The 22931-nt window shown below is 41.1% G+C and overlaps 1 protein-coding gene across 1 annotated transcript in view; it reads right to left on the reverse strand.

Annotated features, from left to right (window-relative positions):
- The window catches only part of CHCHD3 (coiled-coil-helix-coiled-coil-helix domain containing 3), a 256091-nt gene that overhangs the window by 143308 nt on the left and 89852 nt on the right, over positions 1 to 22931 (reverse strand). The window contains exon 4 of the mRNA XM_037513381.2: positions 20866 to 20959. Coding sequence (XP_037369278.1) covers positions 20866 to 20959 — 94 coding nt within the window. The remainder of the gene's footprint in view (positions 1 to 20865; positions 20960 to 22931) is intronic.

The following is a 22931-nucleotide window of genomic DNA, read 5'->3' on the forward strand; positions in this document are numbered from 1 at the left end:
TATTTTGAAAAGAAACCATTAAAGTTATGCTAATGACTCTGAATTGTGACAGATGCTGTGGAAACAGGGCTGCTGGCTGCAGCGCGGCACCATTAACTATCTATCATCAAGTGCTCTGGACTTGCTCATTTATTACTGCTGTGCTGCTCAAGGGGGGCGAAAAACAGCAAGAGTTTCTCTTTCTGAGGCAAAAATCATAAGCCACTCACTTATCCTAATGTCATGATCCCCACTGTTTATCTGCATGATAATTAAGAAAATCAAAAGTAGTGAAATATTGTTTTAACAACGTGATTGGAATTAAACTGTTGAAAAGGCTAAGGAGAAGCTCCCCCAGCTCACTGGCTCAGGGGTCCCCTCCATCACCAGATACTAAGTGCAGCTCAAAGGAGTCCCCTTTCCAGGAATGGCTCCAGAGTGACTGCCCTCCAGGAGGGTGCGGGGCGACAAGGGAGGAGCTGAGACAGAGGGAAGGGAGGCCCAGCCTCACTCTGGAAAGCTGCTTCCAACCTGTTAGGGATATTTGTGGGTCACCCGTTTTGAAGAGAAAACCTGATCCGGTCACTGTGCAAATCCAAAAGTAGAGCATTGCATTTTTGCAAAGTGATTGCATAGACACTAGTCCACTGGATCCTACCAAGAAAACTAAGAGGAAAATGTTGATTTTCAGGAGAGCGGAAACTGAGGCTCAGATAAAGTGAGGTGACCAAACAGGTTTGTAGTTAGAGAGTCCTCAGATCTTCTGTATCCAAGGTCAATGCTCTTTCTCCAAGATCAAATAAAAAGAGAGAGGCATAAAGAGGCAGATACAAGAGTTAGGAAGGGTGGGGTAGTTTCTTTACATCCTAACAAAAACACAACATGTGTTTTAGATAACAAGTCCAATACAGATTTTATAGCCCTATAACATAATCGGAGCTTGAAAATGTGTGTGGGCCTCAGCAAACCAGTCAATAGGCTTGCTAGACTCGCACATGGTCATTCTAATCTGGGGTGCCAAGTGCCCGCAGGAGCAGGAGGACCCCTTGTTTCTCTCTCCCGTTCCTCATTAGTTGTTCACAATGAGGGAGGAGTCTTAGAATTGTGTATTTGAGAAACTCACATGCTCAGGTCCCACCCTGCAAGTCCAAGTCTACCAGGGCCCTTGAACTGTTTAAAAGCCTGACAGGATACTGGTGGACCAGCCAGACTTGGGACCCTGCACCCAAGAATATCAGTTCTCTCTTTCATATCTGTACCACCCATGGTTGCTGGAGGAAAAGAAATCAGTACAAAATTCACAGCTCTTGAAGTCAGCTGCAGGCTTTACGAGAGCAGGTGAAGGACAAGAAGTGCAGCAAAGAATTAAACAATAAACAACCCTAGCTAGGAAGGTATATCAAGCCTAAGGGATTTTTAACTATAGAAAGGAAAGCACTCAAGACAGCCTGAAATAGATGGATGAGAAACTCACTATTCATAGCAAACACAATAAACTGGCGCCACAGAGTTGCTGAGCATAGGTGTCTGACAAAAAGTGTTATAATACCCGAGGCTCCAAAGTTTGTACTAACAATTTGCCATTGAAGTCCAAATTATAGAGTGCAGTAAAACCAAATGCTCATCAGCCACAAAAGGATTCTAAGTGTCCACCTTTTCAATGGGAGTTGGCCTGAGGCACTAAAGAGTGATAATGGGGGAGACGCCAATAAATTCTGCACCTTTAGAAAGACCTTTGAAGTGTTCAAAAGAGGTCCCTTATGGCCATCTATAAAGTGGAAGCCAATCTATCCATTATTTACTTAATTTAGAACCATGTGGTAATAAACTCAGTATTATATTCAATACCTCACTTCATTATAGCAACAGCTGCCTACTCTGGCCAGTGAAAAAGGCTGTTTAAATGGCAAGTGCTTCATTTATATGTAAAAGCCCATGGACGAATGTCAATTAGATTGTTCATCAAGGAAATTCATCAGTGACACCCAGTCCATAAAAGCACCTCCCAGACTTCTATCCTAGCATCTTTTAGCAGTCTTACTACTTGATTATAACTTCACAAATGCTTTGAGTTTAGTATATTTCCAGGAGGTGCTCAAGTTTCACGAAGACTCTGAAGAGATCAACTGTAACCTGTAGGAACAGGACCCTGTTACCTGCCTGACACAGAGGAGGTTGCACCTCAACCCCAGCCAGTTTCCTACGTGGCCTTAGACAGAGCACCTAGGGGCCCACTCCTGCCATGCTCCACCTGCTAGAAAAGACCTGTCATCTGTTGACTACGGCACCCAGAATGGACCCACATTTCCATGACAGCAACGTGTGGGTTACCGAGCAACGCAAAGGAGCCCCTTCGGGCTGAGTGTTCCTGGCCCACATCTACCTGTTCGCACTGATTTTCTTCTCACCACCAGCTATGCAGAAGGTTGCAGCAGGCCTGCTCAACTCCCGACAACCATTGAGGGCAGCGTTCACCCCAGGCAGTAAGCATTAAGAGTTCCAACTGACTAGAGATCCCTGTGCAGAAACAAAGTGTAAGCGACATGTTCTCTCTGCCTCTCCCACCTCTACAATGGAATTTACATTCTAAAATGGGAGAGGAGCACACACTTGACCAGATCACACCTCACTAGACAAGGAAAGGTCATTACTAGGATGATCACAGGTCTGGATTTCCCTGGAATGTCCCAGTTTATGTGTGTTTCCCTGATATCATTAATTAATAGTGTCTGCTTTCACTTTGCCTGTTTGGATGATAAATTATAGGGTCGTCCTAGTCATAAAAGAGTAATGAACCAAGAGTTTTGGAAATAACGAAAGGTTGTGATAATTTCTGAATTAGAAAATCAGGAAGGCTTGCCAAGGGAGATATTTATGCTGGGCTTTGAAATGAAAGGGAAAATTTAAATAAAAGGGTTTGGAGGGGGGTGGAAGAGCAGAGGAGGCTATTCTAGTCCCAGGACAAGAGTGAGGAGGGATCAGGAGGAGGCACTCCTGCTGTGCGCTCCTGCGTGCTTCCGACCTCACTACTTATTTGGAAATGGCAGTCATGTTCTGGCTGCTGTGCAGTCCGTGAGGGCAAGGACTATGCTCACCTTTGAGTTACACCAGTCCCAACAGCACATTGCAGAAGGAGGCACAGCAAACCTGTGGCCTACTCACCATGGAATGAATCAGGGTGGGACAATATGATGTCAACTCTGTCATATTACATGGCTTGGCGACTTCAAGAGGAAGATGATGGTGGAGAGACTGGCCCCCCAGTTTAGAAATTACAGGAGACAGCCATCGCTGGTCGAACCCACTCCTCTGCAGGCTCAAAGGTTAGGGTGGGGTAATTATCAAGAGAGAAATTATTGAGAGCGGAGAGAGCAAGTGACAATGTTGACAGGGTACCACTGTGGCCCTCACCTATGCCACACTGGGCATCCCATGATAAAAGGGACTCTGCCTTGCTCCCAGATAACAGCAGCCCCCAGTCACAGACCCAACTATTTGTGGTTCCCCCTGTCCTCATGGGGTGCAGCTCAAAACATGTCACAGAGCCCTGCCGAGAAAGGCCCCAAGGGCAGCAACATTCCTTTAGAGAAAAAGGCCAAGACTCCCCAAAGAAGAAACACTGCTCCCTCCAAACTACAGCTTCAACACTCAATTCTCTCCTGGACCACTAATCCTGAAGATTTTTGACTTGTCAGTGCCCACAAATGCATGAGCCAATTTTTTAATATAAACCTGTGTGTGTGTGCATGTGTGTGCATGTCGTGTGCATTTACGGACATATGCACACCACACTCCCCTCTCCCCCCACACACACATCCACCCACATTCTCATTGGCTTGACTTCTTTGGAGCACCCGGAATAATACAGGTTTACTAACTGAGTCCAGTATTTGCACATTGTTGTGCATTTTAAAAGAATGTTTTCAAAAACATTGTCATCTGAGCCAATTATCAAAATTGTTTACACATAAAAGTAAAAACATCCTGAATAATTATAAAGCATTCTGTCAGCATTAGGCAGCACTCATACAAAACGGATCAAGAGGCTGGATGACAGCATTACTCACCTAACGATGTTCATTCAACGAGGGTTAATTCCTCTTTTTCCTTAATCTGAAACTTTTACAGGAAGCAGCAATAAGAGTGATATATACCAATTCCTTGTATTAAAGTGTAATCTCCACTACGGCTGGAATTTATTTATTTTTGTATGTGTTCATGTATCCCCAACATGTAGACCACTGGGCCAAGCATATAGTAGACTCAAATAATTCTCAAATGAATAGAATGCAAAGGTGTGTGCACGCCCACACACGCACGCGCATACACACGCGCGCACACACACACGACAAAAGGAAGAAGAGAAAGCTTATTCTTGCTAAATCAATGGGCATGGGTTTGATGGGCAAGTTATGTTTCAAATAATAAGAACTGGGCCTCCCTGGTGATGCAGCAGGTTGAGCACAGCGCTGTGAAGCTGTCGGCAGTCTCTGCAGTGCGGGTTCGAATCCCGGCCAGCCAGGGAGCAACCCACATGGTGAAGCAGACCTCTGCAACATGGGTTTGATCCCCGGCTGGCCACGGAGAAACCCACATGGCATAGCAGACCTCTCCTGCCCCGCCCGCTGCTCCCTTCAGCAATGTATTTTGGTCCTCTGCCTGTTTCTGCTCCCTGCTCTGTCTCTGGTGAATTCTCTCACCCTCTCGCACCTCTGACCTATACCCCAGTTCTTGTATAAATGAATAAATCTTTAAAAATAAAATAAAATAAATTGAGTTAAAAAAAGAGATCACTTCAAATAATAAGACCTTATTTATAATTCCCTATCAATACAATGTGACCTCATACACATACAGGGAGGTCTACCAATGATCTCTATTCTCTGGATCTGATGATTGCATTTCAAGGTAGGAACAGAGAGGAGTCAGGGACATTTACTCACACCTTGTCTCAACAGTGGTCTTGGGGACAGCTGATGTCTAGTGTGGGCCTTTCCTCTCATTCTTTAAGGGAGACTTTGTCATAAGACCCCAGTCTAACTCCTTAGAAAGTTGTAAAACATTAGTCTTTGCTCTTTGAGGGGAGGAGGTGAAGAAATGATAAAAAGAACAGCCAATAACACAGCAACAGATGAGAGAGAGGCAGGCTAGGCAGCTCGGCATAAATATAATTACATCCCTGGGTCTGCCGAAGCTTCATCTAGCCCAGATGCCCTCTGCGTGCTGCCCCACTCGCAAGAGGCTTCTACTCCCAATCCAGAGAAACTTTAGGAAGATTGTTGGCCTTCTTGTTCTCTGCCCCACATCCCTGGGAGTCTGCCTGGAAAGCACCATGGGGACAAGTCAGAAACACCTCAGACAGGGAACTGCAGAGGAGATGCCCGTCCTGGCTCTGATGCTTTACCCCTGGATGGTTCCTAAAGCTGCTCCAGGTTCTAACAAGAACCAGTGACGATGCAAGATGACTTTGCCTCCATGTGTACTAAGTCCAAGTGGCCTCCAGGAAAGGGAAAAGGAAGGAGCTAGAGCCCCAAACAGCAGCTTCTGGGCAGCACTGTGCAAAAGGCTGCATTTCTCTGCCTTGGGAGACCATGGACCCCAAGGCCTGGCTGAAGCACAGGGCATGGGCCACCCGCTCCGAGGCCCCGGGAGAAGAATTAAATGTCTGAAGTTAGTGTGACACACCTTTGTGTACAGGCTCGGAAGTTTACAGACACCTACAGACCAACCAAAAGGCTAAATCATCACTTTAAAATAAGAATCACATCTGCCCAAAAGAACAGGCATATGGGACTTCCAGCCAAGACATGATCTTTCTGCAGGACATCTATGTGGAAAGCCCAATCATAATTGGAGAGCTATTTGATAAGCTTTACGACCTGAGAGTGTGTGGGCAGGAGGCTGAGAGAGCTTGCTGTCAGCATCGCTACAAGAAACAGGCACCCCCCTGGGCCAGGCAGGTGTGAGGCAGGGCCCAGCGAGGACACAGACTGGCTTGCATATCTGAATCTTTTCTTCTCTACAGAACCTCTTTTTAAAACAATAATTGATTTTCTTTTTTACAATATTGAAATAAATGAATTCATCCTTATGCCACTGAGAAAATCAGGTAAAACAAAGCTTTTTAAATATAAGAACAACATTAAAAAGAAATACCAAACTTTCTGTCTGTGCAGATACACAGATAACAAACGCATCATGCCTTTTATTCCACCAAGCATATTGCAAACATGTGCCTTGATATTAAATCCTTTTAAAACTTTGAAGACTGAAAAATAATGACATATCTTGCTTTCGACATGCTAATATATTCAAGTCTTGCTCTGCAGCCACTCACAGTATGTGTAACTTTATCATAAGACGATTGCTTCTCCCTTATCTCTAAGACACCTTACTGCAGCCCACAGACTCAGGTAACATCTCCCAGAGTCAAAGTGTCCTGTCAGGGTAGAACTTTCAGGTCTTCCAAAGTCTCCACAGTGACAAGGTGGTAATCTGACCAGCTAATTAATACCTCATCACGACACCTGGGAGACAAGGAAATGTGCCCTTGTTCCCCAAATATCAGCTTTCACCCTTTCTGCCAAGACAAGTGTATCCATCAAATGGCAGCCTTAACAAATGAAACCCCTCAGCCCTTTCCCCTGCTAATTCTACTTTGAGAGGAAAATAAGTATTTCAGGTCAAACAGGGCAGAGGGTGAGGCCATGCCAAATCAATGAAAATTGTATGTGGGGGGAGGCATGACCTATCAGGAACATCAAATTCCTTAAATGTCCTTTAGGTTACGTGACACTCAGACGTTGGACATTTTTCCACCTCCTGCAAAGTAAATATTACACACTTGAAGAGAAACACCTTCTCCCACCCAAGCCTTGTATCAAACTGTGCACACAGTCAGAACATTCCCTTAATACAGCTGCCTGTTACCTGCTTCTGTCCCGTTTGCAGTGATAATGGGGACAGAACGTCTTTTGTACTGCTTTTCTGGAGTGACAGACATTAATAGAAATGCATGGATGGATTTACAGCTGGCATGGATCCATTTCTAGTTATTTTACAATTATTGATTAGGGAGCTCAAACAGGCTTTTTTCTACCTGCCAGACAAAAAGCTAACATCTCCCCCCACCCGGCCCCCAACTTCATAAATCTTGAGAAAAGGCCAGAGAGACATGAAAACTGATGTATTCTGGAAACAGAGCATGCCAAGACAAGATTATAACCAACTCAAAGCTGAGACTCAAGTAACAAATGTATCTCCAGAAGAGAGCTTGAGGAGCCGGCAGTCTTGGCAAGTCGCTCTCAGTCCCAACAGACACCTTTGTTGCGATCGGAATTGATGGGAGGCTTTTTCACTTCCAGTAAAAGATTTCTGTCAGGGTGAACATATTCTAATCCACCGCATGCATTTGTACCGTGTCATTTACAAGGACAAAACCTGATGACTTCAAGAGTCTGCTTTTGTTGTGTCACTCTACAGGCCTGGTGTACATGTTCCCTGGGTTCAGGGAGGAAAATATTCACAGAGAGGGCAGGGGGAGCAACACCCTAACACACATGTAGAGCATATGCAACGCTCCACACAGATCTTGGAAACGGTGATCTACAAGATGGAGCTACACGGTTAAAATATGCTGCATTCAGGAGGAAGTTGTTATTTAGAACTTGTTCTTTTGGATGCCTTGGGGGTTGGAACTGAGCCAGTTCCTTTATAATATAGTGAGCTCTTCAATGAGTTCAAAAAATTTTTTTTGAAACATCAATACATTTTCCTGTCACTCAGGCATGACAGGGAATAATGGAAGCAGGGGGGAGATGCAGCCATCCACGTGTCGCTGTGATTTTAACACGGGAAGAGGTGGGGCCGTGAGCTGGGAAAAGAAAAATCATGTCACAGATGGACAAGACAGAAATACAAGGACCACAGTGAAAACTAATGAGTGATTTTAATGAACTGAAGAAATGAATGGAAAATAAAAGCATTGAAAAAGATGGACTTTTTTGACACTTGGAAGGTTTGATCCACTATAGTATAAAATTTTAGGGCCTTTAATCATCATTTTTAAGGGTATAAAGAGACTAAGTTTTGTGTCCTTTAACGTGATTGTACATTTATTTCTAAATAACATCAATTTAAGTTTTGCTAACAGAAGTCTAGGTTTCCATTGTAAGTCAACAGAAAGAATCCACCCTCAATGTGCAAGAAACGGATCCTACTCATTTGGCCCTTTCAACACAGTAACGATGAGTATTGACACCTACCTGTGTTGTTGAGAAACCACCTCTGCTAATCACAATATATTTTCACAGTCTCTCAGCCTTTTGGCCAAGATCAAATGCAGAATAAGTTTTCAATAACAAAAAACCACTTTAACCAAGAAAATAGAGGCTTTCAACTTTAACCATTTTCTTTTAATGCACTTCTTTTAATAACCAAAGAAAACGAAAATAGATGTGACTTTTGGAATTGGTCACCTATTCATAAAACAAAGTTACTTCATGAAAAGTCAATTTTTAAGTAGAGAGAACTTTGCATTCTCGAAGAATTCCTCTATTTGTATATTTATTCATCAAGGTAACACACTTGAAAGAAAAATACATTAGCAACCTTGTTCTCATTTTAAACAGATGGAGACAAAGGTCACATAGAAAAAAAAAAATTTTTTGCCTAAAATTACATGGAGCTATATGGGGAGCAGGGCAGAGAGAATGTGATTTCAGACAAACTGACTATTCAAAAAACTATGCAGGGAGAGAAGAGCTGACTCTCGAGCAAGCTTTAATGAGAGACTTCAGATGCCTGCAACATTTCAAAGCCAAGAGATCTAGACAGACACTGGTGAAAGCATTCAAGTTGGTTCAGTTTGGGCCGGGCAAAAGAAAATATCCAAAATGATTGTGTTCTCACCTACAAATACAGAATGTTCATCTAAACAACATCTAAACGAAACTCTTAACCTGGGTCTCCTCTCTACTGTCTTTCTGAAACTCCAGCAAGGATAGCAGGAATCCATCCACTCAAGTTAACACAATATTGATCTTGAGTCTGCTGTTTGCAAATAATGTTTTCAGATCTGACAGCAAAATACAACCTACGACCCTAGAATGTACCCTGTCCCACGAGGACAAAGTGCCATAAAGAACATTATTGGAGCAAGTGACAACATTTGAATCTAGATTAAAGATAAAGTATTGTATAGTTGCTAAGTTTCTTGGTTAATAAGAAATACTATTTCTTAAGGGGTAGAAATATTAAGGGTATAATATCTGCCATCTACACTCAGATGGTTCTGGAAATGTGTGTGTATAGTCTAGAAAAAAAAAGACAAAGCAAGCTGGTAAATGTTTAAAAATAGATGAATCTGAGTCAGATTCTTTGTTCACACAATGCTTCCATCAGCTAAATATTATTGCAGAGGAAAAAAAAATTTAAGAATTAAAGTTTAAAATTCCACTTTCATGTAGTATCTAAAAATGCCTTTACCACATACAACACAAATTATACATACATACATCCATGTCCGGCAACTTTTACATTTAACTTTTAACAATAGAAGACAAAGTAAAAAATCAGTTAACAGCTCTTCCCTACTGTTCTACCAGAGCTGTGAGTAAAGAGCTTACTTTAGGAAATAAAATAATTTTTCTAGTAAATTAATTAAGCAGCTGCCAATAAAAATTATTATTGGGATTATTAAACACAATTGAAAATACATATCAATGATATAACAACATTCAAAATCTGTTTCATTTTATTTTTAACTTCACAAATCCCCCAAAACAGTCAATGACAGTTTTTTAATTCTATACAGAGCTTAACTTTACAAGAAAAACCTACAGAATATCTTCACTTTCAATGAAAACACAAAATTGATTGAATCCACTGCTCAAGTTAAGTGGACACTGCTAACATATATTACATTTACTCTTTTTTTTTTAATTAATAAATTTTATTTTTATATTCCCCATACAATTGCAATCCCCCCATTCTGACCCCAATCCCTCCCCTTACATTTACTCTTAAAAACAACTTATCACTGCAAGTCCACCTCTGTTATTCCTAACAAGGGTCCTACCAGATTTACACACCTTTTAACCAAAGCAGAAAAATAACTGAATCCTATATTACCTCTTCTGCAGATAAATAGCTCACATTGTCCAGAAAAAGAGAACGTTGCTCCTTTACATACCGCTACTTTTTCGAGGACAAGGAGACTGGTCATTGCTGCAAACCTAGTCCTTATGTATCTGAATCAACCAGCTCCCCCGCAAGATGTCTACACAGACCATAGCAAACATTTTTTAAGAAGATCACTAGAACGTGACCTGAAAGGCTAAGGGATCTAGTCTACAGGAACCCTTGGTTTAACGAGTACCCTTTGTGGTATAAGGAGACACATAATTTTTTTGAATACTGAAATGTATAAATTGAAGTGCCAGAGTTTTTCCACTGCAAAATGGCTTACAAGGAACTTTAGTTCTAACATGCACAACTCCATTCCTTGCCATGAAACAGATTATTCTTAACCATGGTGTCACGAATGCATTATTTCCCTGAATAGTAACACATGGGACACCGGTCCAGGGCTGCCTCCCTGTGCTGAGCAGACCCATCACACCATCAAGTGTTTCTCCTGTGTGTGCTCATTATAAGCATGATTTTTTTGATGTTTTGATTTATTCCTGCAGTGACTTCTGCTTTGTCCATGTGCCTTGCCCCTAAAGGACCACCGTTTCTGATACAATGGGCCCAACCCACTACAGATGAAAAAACAGTAACTAAATTTGCTATGCTGTACCCAAAATAAGACCACCTGGGTGGAGGGATCTGACTAGATGCCCTGGATCTATCCTTATCTCTTTGAATGTTTGTTTCATTGTCCCTAACAGGAATGAGAGAGGTGCTGCTCATATCGAGCATTTATGAACACCAAATAAGAGAGAGCACTCGAAAGCTCTTGGTTAGGTGAAAAGCACTAAGACAAATTATCAGTGCTTTTGTTGTGGTGCTGGTTACTAAAAGGCTCAAGAAACTACCTAGAAACAAATGCTTTTTTGTATGCCCTGTCAGGTTCAGAGCTATGGTGTCAGTCAGATCAGCTGGCTGTGTTCCTGAAAATCAGAAAGGCTAAGGAAATGAGAAAAGGATTCATGTTTAATTTCTAAGAAGAAAATGTACTTAAGTAGGTTTCATAATCCCCAATCGAATTGACCTCCATGACACTATATTCTTTCTCAAGAGAATATTAAACACAAATCTAGAATTAAACCTACATATATACCTTTTTTAAACAGGTAGAAGGTATTTTTTAAATTTTTTTAAAAAGATTTATTTATTTATTTATTTATACAAGAACCAGGGTACAGGCCAGATGTGTGGGAGGGTGAGAGGATTCACCAGAGACAGAGCAGGGAAACAGAACAGGCAGACTGACAAAATACACTGCTGAGGGGAGCAGTGGGCACGACAGGAGAGGTCTGCCGCACCATGTGGGACCCTCGCCGGCCAATCGGGATGGAACCTGCTCTGCAAAGGCTGTGGACAGCTTCACAGCGTGGCACTCAACTGCCTGCGCCACCAGGGGAGGGTGTTTAGCCACACCATTAAGTATGGAACTTTGGATCCATTTGCCATAAAAGACGGATGACTAAGCAGAAGTTGGCTAGAAAACTCCCTTCAACTTCTAGTCAACAGATTCTCTGACAATGAGGACATCTGATAAGTTTGCCATGCATAATCATAAATTATTGGTGCTGATCACTCCATTATATTTTTTTTTAAATAATGTGGTGCTGCCTGAGTAAATCATATTCTGCCCAGAGCTATGTAGCTTACCTCGAATTATTTCAGAATCATCTAAAATGACTCATTTTTCTATTAAAATGATGAATGGGCTAAATGAGGTATGTAATAAATACTGCAGGTTTGTAAACAGATTCCTGCTCTCTGGAGAATGGAGGCCTTACTTCATTTGGTAATTTTGCCCCTCGGTATTTTCAGGAGAAGTCATCCTTAAAATATAGTTAGTAAAGACAAGAGTGGAGAGAATCACTTTAGAATAAAATGGTGGATGCCTTTATAGTTAAGGGAATAATCCTGGGCTGCACAAAAAGAAACCCTCCAAGACCTAGTTCCAAACATCAAGAAACACAGAGAGAGCATAATGCAGCCCATTTAGGAATCCTACTTAAGCAATTAAAGCAGGGACACACAAAAAGAATACAGAGCTGCCCGAGAATGCTCCATACTATAAAGAGTTTAATGCTCAATAAACAGACATGAAGCAGATCTCAGAGCACATGGCATGCCACCCAGTAAACACTACTGCTATTCCAGTCACCACACTGAATTCACTAAACCACGGTCCACACACAATAGGTTGAAAGCAATTCCCCAAAGCTGTATCAGAACTGACAGTCATAAGACTTGCCATCAAGGCAAACTAACAAGATTGCTGTTGAACAAAAAAAAAAAAAGCCCATTTGCCTTATGGTCTCATTCAAGAGATAATGTGCAAAACTCTGATGTGGGATGTAAGGATTGACAGACTTCATTATGCTCATGTTAAACTTTTAATTTGTTACAGGCTAAAGCAAACATTCGAGGCCATATTTCAAAGCCTCTTCAACAGGAAATGAGAGTCTGATGTCAATTCGATAAAATTCCAAGGCCCTAATGACAATTCATTTCAGACCAGGCAGTGAAGCAAATAAATTAACAATAAATGCCAGGTCATTATAAAAAGATGGAATCATAACCAGCCTTTTGCACTCTAGTTACCTATGGATTTTTACTCAGTGCTCTCCATACCTCACCTTGACACCCATAATGGCCAAGTGATGGCATGTCAATACGCTATTTATGGCAGGGCAACCACGCAGGACACCACTCTATAAGAGCTGCCCTGAGCCAGCCAGGGTGCAAGCAAGTAGAGGAATTTTTTTAAGTACATTTAGAAAGAAAATAAGACAGCATCTAAGCAGAGTTACTCCTCAAGCGATCTTAAACTTGTTGCTGGCAGGAACATCAACAGCGTTACACTCAACTGTGCTGTTTTCTTCTCTAATCACTTTGTCGACGAGGTCACAGTCCTAGCAAGTTCCTTGGAAAAGGGCAACACCACCAAGTTGCACTCAGCTTCACGCCATGTTCGCTGGACAGATTCCCCAATCCTGACAGTGAGGCTTCATTTCTGCTACTGGACACTCAGCCATTCTCTTCTCCAGGCCCCTCAGAATTAGCTCAGCAGGATATGCTGCCCCAAGGCTGTTTGGTAATGCTAAGATCCTAAGTATTTCTAAAAGCTGGATGAGGAGAAGGACAGACAACGCACATTTGAGAAATATATTCCACTGGGTACGTTTTTAGCATACAAGCAATATTTATTTATTTATTTATTTATTTATTAAAGTGCTTTTTTTTTTTTTTTTTAAGATTTATTTATTTATTTTATACATGCACTGGGTACAGTCAGAAGTGCAGGAGGGTGAGAGAATTCACCAGAGCCAGAGCGGGGAGCAGAGCAGGCAGAAGGACCGAAGTACACTGCTGAGGGGAGCAGCAGGCGGCAGGAGAGGTCTGCGCGCCATGTGGGACCCTCGCCTGGCAGCCAGGGATCAAACCGGTGCTGCAGAGCTTCGCAGCCCAGCGCTCAACCGCTGCGCCACCGGGGAGGCCCTACAAGCAATATTTAAATCTCTACTAGCAATTCTATTCTTGCTCTGGATTTGTAACATATAGCTTTCTTGGCTGGCAAACTGAGACCAAATATGTTTCTCCGTTTTATTGCTGGTAACAAACATACCTGAACCTTTCCTGCCACTCCATGGCATATCTGACTAACCGTCCCTTCCTAGGACTCGGCGAGCTCCAGCTGACAATAGTTATGCTGCTTTCCCACATGCAGGAAGCCAGGACCACATATGATAAACAAGAATGTCAAGGAAGAAGGTGGGATACAAATGCTTTGTCCTGGAAATTACAATGGACACTGAACTCAGACACACAGGTAAAATGATGCAGCGTGCCCCTGCTCCCACCTGTCCTGAAAAGTGCTGCCCTTTAAATTTCTTGCTAAGTAAACTGAGCAAGAGTTAAAATGAATGGGACTGGCAGATGATGCCAGGTACTGTTAGCACCACGAACACCAAGGAAGATATCTCATACTAAAAAGCCTTACATCCCTCAAACACGTATTTTAATAGTCTTCAAAAGCAAAAGATCAAAGTCATTAACTTTATTTTTGGCATTCAAAGCAGACAAATCCTCCCTGTATGTCAAAACAATTGGGAACTGGTGGTTCTAGCAAGAAAACCAGCACACAGTCTGAATAACCAGGAACAAATTCATAGAGGTTATAATCAAAGTGCTAAATTGCACCCCAAAAGAGCAAAAAATAAATAAGTATTTTTCAGTGCCCAATAAAAGAACCCAGAATAACCACTGCTACACTACAACTTCATTCACCTGGTTAATTTTAATAATACTAAAAGCCCCAAGTGATCACTCTTACTGTTCTTTTACACAGAACTTTTGAGCAGAACCATGTTATCATTTCAAAATTACAACCCCAATTGTATGCTGTGCCCTTGAGCAGAACCTCACTTATATTTCAGCAGCAGTGGTATTCTTATCTACTTCCTTTAATTTAGTCATTTTCCTCCATACCCCAAATTCAAAACCTTTTTCTCTTTTAGCATGAAATTTCAACTGTCACAGTTTGAAGCACAAACAAAACACAGAACTGAGAAGCACACAGCACAAAATTAATCAATTCTTTTTCTTGATTGCTTCACTGGTGCATTTCAGACAAAAAAGAAACTGGGGATGAAAAGTGACATTTTGGTGAAACAGTCGCTTAAATTTGCAAAAACTAAATTTATGCATTCACCTACCCTATTTTTTAGTGCTATTTCTTCTAAACACTATGAGGTTTTATAAATCCAAAAATTATAACATACTTGTAGGGGAAAAAAAAAATGCAAGGAAAGAGTGACCTTTCCAACAAACCCTACACTTGGTTGGAGACTTTTGAAGAAAGATAGCAGGATCTATTTATGTGGGCATCCCCAGCGACTCACAGCATCTAGCACGTAGTCAGGGTTTAATAAATGTGTGCTGGAGACGAATGCAGAAAAGGAGCAAGATGCCAACAACCTGACGGGTGATCTGATCCCATTCTTTTCCTCGGCTCTGCCTTCTTACCTCACTAGGGTGAGCAATCAACAAGTCCATCTAATCACTTCATTTCTCCCCTTCATACCTGTGTGTGTGTGTGCGTGCACAAATGTGTACGCATGCACAAATGTGCACGCAAGAACTCCAGGGTCTTTGGGTGGCATGCACGGTCCTCATGATGCAGTCCTGTCAACTTCTTCTTCCTCAGACCTCAATGCTCCTTGTCCTCAGCCCGTCCCCATAGCACCCGATGCCTCCACCAGCTTTCATACTTCTGCACGTAGTATCATAGGTCTTGCCGTCCTACTCCTCAACCTATCACAATTTCTATTCCTGCTTCAAGATTCCGCTCAGGCACCACTTCTCGGAGAAAAACGTTCTATTCTTCCCCACTCCCCCTGCTCCCATACTAGGGCTTGCAAAGATTCAGTTCTTCATTGATCCAATCATCAGGTATGTATTGTTTATACTCTGCTACACCTGGCATACACTAGGCACTCAAGTGTGTGATGAATGAAGGAAGGAATGAATGAATGCAGACAGAATAATGAGTTACAGGAAAGGGAGCATCTGCTTTAACAGATTTGAGAATTCTCACAAGAACCTAAGTAGCATGACTCTCTAGCACTTTTTAACATTAGTTTTAGTCTATCTGTTTCCTCCACATGATACTATAAAGTCCTTAAAGACAGGGGTGTCTCTTACATTTCACTATATGTCCTGAGTATCTAGCTGTTCATTCAGTAAACACTCAATATAACATCGGTCCAAAGAGTGAAGGACATTTCTCATTTAGGTATAAGAGCTGGATTATTTCAATAAGCATTTTCCTTAAGTGAATTGGGTCTTTTTTTAAAAAAGTTTAGACTCAAGAAGAAATGATACATAGTTCTGTAGTGATAACAAGAAATGACAAATGCCAGCCCAGCAAAATTGAATAAGAAAATAAGAGTGAATAAAAATTTTGACATTTTAAAAAGAAATCAAATATAAACTGCAAAGTCAAAAAAGCACAATTCCCTATCCTTTAATTTAAAAAAAAGCCTAATGAAATGGCAAATATTAGATTAATATGTATGAATCTTAAAGATACACAAAAGGTCAAGTCGAATTAACTTTACAGGTTTCCTCGTGGTGTCCTTTTAATTAGTCTTGATTCTTTATAGAGTTGCTTTCCTGCTCTTAAGCAGCATAACTTTAATGTGAATTTTACTTAACATTTTCATATGGGTTAAATTATCAGTGAAATCTCCCATCAAAAGCTCTGGGTAAAATCAGCTGATTAAGACATTGGTACCTGTCAGGAGAGGTAAGTGGGGCTGGCGTACTCTTCTTGAATCCAGAGCAGAACTAACAGCTTCTCTAGCTAAAGAAAACCTTCCAGAGGGGAAAGTTTTGATCTGATCCAATTTTAAAACTTCAACAACAGGGCCACGGTGACTTTGCTCTTCAAAGAGCTTCAATAAAGCTAGCTGCTACGACAACTGTGGGAAGAAAATCCTGGGCTCACATCTAGGGAGAAAGCAACCTAAATGTCAACTGTTAGTGGGCGGAGGAAGCCGGGCTGGGGAGGAGAGGCTTGATTTCACAGTACCAACATCACATCAGGGTTTTTTGTTTTTTTTTTTTTTCCCTCACTAGTTCTCCTGAAAGACAGCTTTCCAATTCCTTCAAATGTGTGAAATCCAACCTTTACTTTCTTGCTGGCTGCAACATTTGAGTTCTAAATAAAGAAGAATAAACCAAGGCTTGGCCATCACTCACAGTCCCAGGTATTACTAGGAAAGGCAGCCCTGGGGACAAAGCACCCACAGCAAGAGCATGCTGACACTGTTTGGGGGAGGGGGTGCTCACAGGTGGGGTTCTGAGGATCCCCACCACACAATCCAGCTTTACATGATGGTGGTTGAGAACATGGAGATGTGACTATGTACATAGGGAGAAAAAGGTAGAAAGAACTTTATAGCATCCAAAATAAGTTAGAAGAAAAAAGACAAATGATGGGTCATTTCATTCATATGTGGACTACAAAGAAATAAAAAAAGGAACAGATCAAACCAAACCAAAGCAAACCCTTGGCATACAACTACCAAGGAGGAGAGGGGAGGTGGAAGATGAGCAGCTCGTATGGATGGGCTGTATAGGAGGGTGACTGGGGCTACAGGTGTGGGGTGGGGTGGTAACATACATCTGAAGACCTCTACCCTTAAATCATGTACAGTATTGGAAACCAACATTAGCTCAACAAAAGCAAATATAAATAACTTTAAAAGAAAGAAAGTTGTAAAGTTAAGATACAAAGACAACTTTCTCCAGGGGAATCCAAAGGGGCATGATAAATTTAGTGGTGGGGAAAAAAACCTTTATACCTCTCTAAACTCAATTATCAGTGCAATAATGCTCATTTCCCTCATAATATTTTCTAATTTTTGACTGTGGTTAAATATAGATAACATAAAATCTCTCATCTTAACCATCTGGAAGTGTGCAGTTCATAAATAAAGTAGATTCACAATGGTGTAAACCCCAGCTCCAGAATTCTTATCTTGCAAAACTGAAACTCCTACATCCATGAAAAAGCTCTCCACTTCTCTCTCCAGGCCCTGGCAACCGCTCTCCAGACTGTCCCACTATTGGTCCCTATGACTTTGACTTCTCTAGGTAGCTCGTGTAAGTGGAATCATACAGTATTTGTCTTTTTTGTGACCAGCTTATTTCGCTGATGTTTATGTCATTAGTCTCATCTATACTGCAGCATGTGTTAGGATTCCCTTCCTTGTTAAGGCCAAAAAAATACTTCATTATGTGTGTGTATGTATGTACATGTACATTTCTGTTAATGCATCCTCTGCCTGTCAACTCTTGGGATGCTCCTACCTTTTCACTATGTGGATAATGCTACAAACGTAGCTGTCCAAATATCAACTCAAGATCCTACTTTCAACTCTTTTTAGATACACACCCAGAAATGGGATTGCTGCATCAGATGGTAATTCTATTTTTAACAGTTTGAGGATCTGCCATACTATTTTCCATAGTAGCTGCACTATTTCACATGGCTATAACATCTTTACCAATAATTTTTATTTATTGTCTACTTTTTCAAAAATAGCCATCTTAATGGGTGGTTCCTTAGTCATTTTTATTATTTTCCAAATGTTTTATAATATCTCTATAGTATTTTAATGAGGAAAACTCACTGAAATACAATCAACTATTTTAAGTGAGCATACAAATACATATTTACTAGTACAGAAAGCCCTCCACCATATAGTTCAAAAACTTTTTTAATGTGAAGATTATTGCAAGAGCTATACTAGACCATGTATCATTATCTATGTTTGGAAAAAAATGTACACACACTAGAACATAAATGTCTTATACATACTTAATGGACTGTGAAAAGGAATATAAAAAACAATACACCAGAATGTTAATTCATCTCTAGATAGTGGTAATTAAGTGTTCTTAATATCTTTTGTATTTATTTTCTCATCTTAACCCAGTGAATATGCCTGTCTTCTATACTAAAAAATAGTAATGAGGGGGGTGATTTAGCAAATAAGATGGGGATCCTCAGGTACGTAACCCGCTGTGGATAGTCATGTTGCTGAGTCCATGTCTGACAACACGCAAGTCAGGATGGGACTCTGAGTCAGTTTTAATCCGACTGTATCAATCCTACTTTTATCCCTACGTGCTTTGAGGGTGTGATTTGGTCAATATTATGATAAATGCTGGAATTCAGAGTTGTGAGTCGGGTAATTTGCCATCTATACTGTACAACCCTGGAATCAGTACAGAAGAGACCTACAAAACAAAATACACAGTGCCAGCTGCTTATGCTTAACCTGCTAAACAAAAAAAAAACACAGACAGGCAATAGACAAGATTTATAAGGTACAAAGAGAAGGTGGGCCAAAGATGGACTGTTCCCAACAAATAATGTTACATGCTATTTTAGTTGCTGTTGGATAAGAAATTGTTTTATACTTTCACAATTTTTGTGAAGACTCTCCTTTTTCATGCATTGTCAGGTGCACGTGTGTGGGTTTAATGAGTTTTTTGAAAAATTCCAATCTTGTTTGTCTTCCTGAACTAAGAAAACAAGACAATATGCCCAAATTTAGGTACAAAGGAGGGCCTCAGGATCAAAGGCAAAAGCTGGCGCATGAAGAAAAATGCCAACTAAGGTTTGTTGTGTCCATTGGGATTGAAAAGCTTGCTACCCACCTTCCTCAAATGAAGCACCATTAATACTCTCCTCCCCATCCCTGGCCCACAAACTGGGAAGCCAGAACATCCATGGAAATGACTCTTCAACACGCTGGTCTCATGTGTTTTCAACTGCCTCCCAAAACTCTCAAGCTTCAGAGTGCAATAGCTGTCATCCAGGGGTGATTTACTCACCACTTAATGTCTTTAATTCTGAAGCTGCCCCCCTTCCCTAACAAATGACTTTCCTTCCCCATCTCTTGGCCTTGGTTCCACTCAGTGGGGGCATCCTCCTAAGGGGCACCCACCAGACCACTGACATTTCTTTCTTGGTTCATCCCCCACTTAACCTGGACTTTGGATTAGTCACTAGAGAAACAGATGATTTCATTCAGTACACATGGCCTTCCTTCCATTTTCGCTTTTGACAACTCACCCTAAGTAAGTAGCCTCTCAAAGAAAGGACCAAGACAAAGACAGGAGAGCGCAGAAACTGACCCTTCTCTTGGCAATTTTTGATGGCACCAAATGCCCGTTGAACTAAGGACAGCCCTTTTCAGTCTGCAAAGGTCTCTACACCATAGTCCCATCCAACCTGCCTCATGCATTCCCAACAACACTCCATGGCACTAAGGGTTCTCAGAGGTCAACATGTAGGTTTCTAGTAGGCTGTGACAGGAGCTGAATAGGCAGGACCCTGCCGCAATCAGAGCAGCTCACTTCTACCCACAATAGAAACTGCTTAATAAATTACATTGCACACAAAAGACAGCATATTATTCAACTATAAAAAACTATTTCAGAAGAACATTCAGTGCTGCAAGAAAATGTTTTTGAGGCAACACACTATATACAGCACTATCCCAATTCTGAAACATGTCACGGATCTAAGAAAAACTATCTAGAAGGAGACACCCCCAGTGAAAACTGTGGTTATGTGAGAATGACAGATTTATGGGTGCTTTTTAAATTTTCTTCTCTCTATCAATATTCATTTTTTGACATGTTTATGTAATCTTCTCTTTAAAACAATTTTTTGTCTTAAAAAAGATGATTCCCCTCATAGCCCTTATTCTACATTTTTCCTCTTTCTAAAAGCCCAGAAAACAATTCATCAATTGCTTACTCTCCTTTGCTGGAAATGACCCAGACTAACATCTGGAGGTTGCGAGCAAGGAGAAAGACCAGATAGGGGTTTGTCCCAGAGGATTCAAATACAATGAGATAAAAAGAGTTGCAGGGCAAACAAACATCATCCCTTCAGCCAAGGTGCCTGTGTTGATCTTCAATAATTCAAGTTACATACCTTCAAGTTTTTGATGATTAATCTCAACAAATTGCAGGCTATTATAAAAGGCAAAAATCAAGAAAATCTAAGCAAAGAGAACACGAATATTATCAACACCAGAAGTTGGCAAGGAATACCAGCTTCCCCAAACATCACAGATTTCCTTGTGGACAAGCCTTTTCTACTGAGGCCTTAGGACTCACCAGGTGTTTTGCCTTAGAGCGTTCCTCTTCACTCGATATTCTCTCTCGAAGAATAGCTCTGGTTAACTGATCCAGTTCTTTGCTTTGTTTCAGCCTGAAAAGACAAGAGGAGAGTCGGCCTTAGGGGGAAAAAAAAAAATCCTGTGAGTGACTTTTTTAATGAAACACTTAACTAAAAAGGTAGTTACAGCCCTAGTGCTGATAGCTGAAATCTGAAATCATCTTGGCATACAATTTATCAGAAGCAGGTATGATTGTTACTAAATCCCTTCCCCAAACATTTAAAATAACAGAATTCAAACTACAGGAAGAAACCTCTTGATTTGACGTCTAAGTTTTACAAAAGTCTTACATAAAATTGAAATCTCTCCACCTAAAAAATTTCATCCCTGGCGCTTCCATATCTCTTTTGGAGATTTAAATAATAAATCTAACAAGTCATGTATAAGACGAGTCTCTAACGGCACCACCATCTTCTCAAAATTGACTCCACTCGACTGTTACCTGAACACACACCAGATACTGCGCTGTACACCAGTGACACGGTGCTGAACAAGGATGGATCCCTGGCCTCACGAGCCCTACATTACAGCTGGGGACTAAACACAAAATTAAGATGTATTTCCTCCCAGTGAATTACTCCCACTTTCCAACAATCCCCATAGGCAAAAATGGCCAGGCCTTTCAATAGCAAGTCTCCTCACTTCTAGAATTGCTTTGAGTTGTCCCTTAGCTCCAAACTAAATTCCACACTGCAGACACGGTCTAGTAAAATAAGCCAGTGGAGCCACACTTTCCAGGTTCTGCACCTAAGGCTATTAATGAAGCATCCGATTGCATTAAACTTATTGGTAACCTCATCACACAATTAGATGCATATTAAATTACAATCCACTAAAACCCCTCATTGTGCAAGAAAAAGATAAATTACTTTGGCACCAATTTTCACCAAAGTGCATGGTCCCTGAAGGTCTTCAGTAATCAGTGAATGAGAGTACATTTCAGTCTAATCTCACAGACAAAGATTTTCTGATTGCCTTTTCTTCTCAGAGAGAATAACCCCTGTATACCATCATAACCCCAAAGGTATAAGTGATGCTTTAAAAAGGAAAGGTAAAATTGTTATGTTGGTATAAGTGAAATTTGAGGGAAATCTACTTCACAAGTATGACTGATGAGTACCAGGTGACGAACTGAACACTGGTCTGTCAAATTTTAGCTTTAAAAGGATTTGTAAAAATAAATAAAATTTGTTGCTATTTTTAAATGGCTACTGATTTTAAATTGAACTTCTCAGAAACCAATTATAACAGATAAAATCATTTTGAAAAATATATTCCAGTTATGCTTCCCTCCCTAGAAATGAAACCTGTGTGTTTTTTGTGTCTTGAATAAAGATGTATTATAAGGAACTAAAACCTATACCTTGAAATTTTCTAATGCAAAAGGAACCTCTAGGAAACCTTTCAGCATTAAGCACAATTACATATATGCAAACAAAATTTTCCTATAACACTTCAAAATAAATTGAGCAGCATCAATGATACTAAAACATTAATTCAGCGCATGTGGGTAGTGAATGGTACGAGAACGGCAGTAATTAGCAGCAGCCCCGTCACTGGCCTGGAGCAGCAGTTCTGAAATCCTGACCCACACGCCAGCAGCAACAGGATCACCTGGATTAGAAATGCAGGTTCTTGGACACCACTCCCTAAACCCCAACTTCGGGGCTGAGCCCCGCAAGCTGCCTTTTAATAAGTCTTTCGGTTGATTCCACTGCATAGCATGTCTGAGATCGATCACCATCAATTAGCAAAATACACTTTCACCTAAATAAATTGTGCTGATATACAAAAGGTGAATGAAATGGACCCACAGAAGGATACTGCACTGCTCACAGCTGAGGGTTTTGGGTCAGTTGACAGAACCGGCTGTGAAAACTTGTTTTTTTTTTTATTTTTTTTTTGGGGGGGGACCCTCACCGGTGGCCGGGGAACGAACCAGCACTGCAGAGGCTGCGGGCAGCTTCGCAGCCCAGTGCTCAACCGCTGCGCCACCGGGGAGGC

The sequence above is a fragment of the Talpa occidentalis genome, unplaced genomic scaffold (genome assembly GCF_014898055.3).
Source record: "Talpa occidentalis isolate TD23 unplaced genomic scaffold, MPIMG_talOcc4v2.1, whole genome shotgun sequence".
Classification (NCBI taxonomy): Eukaryota; Metazoa; Chordata; class Mammalia; order Eulipotyphla; family Talpidae; genus Talpa; species Talpa occidentalis.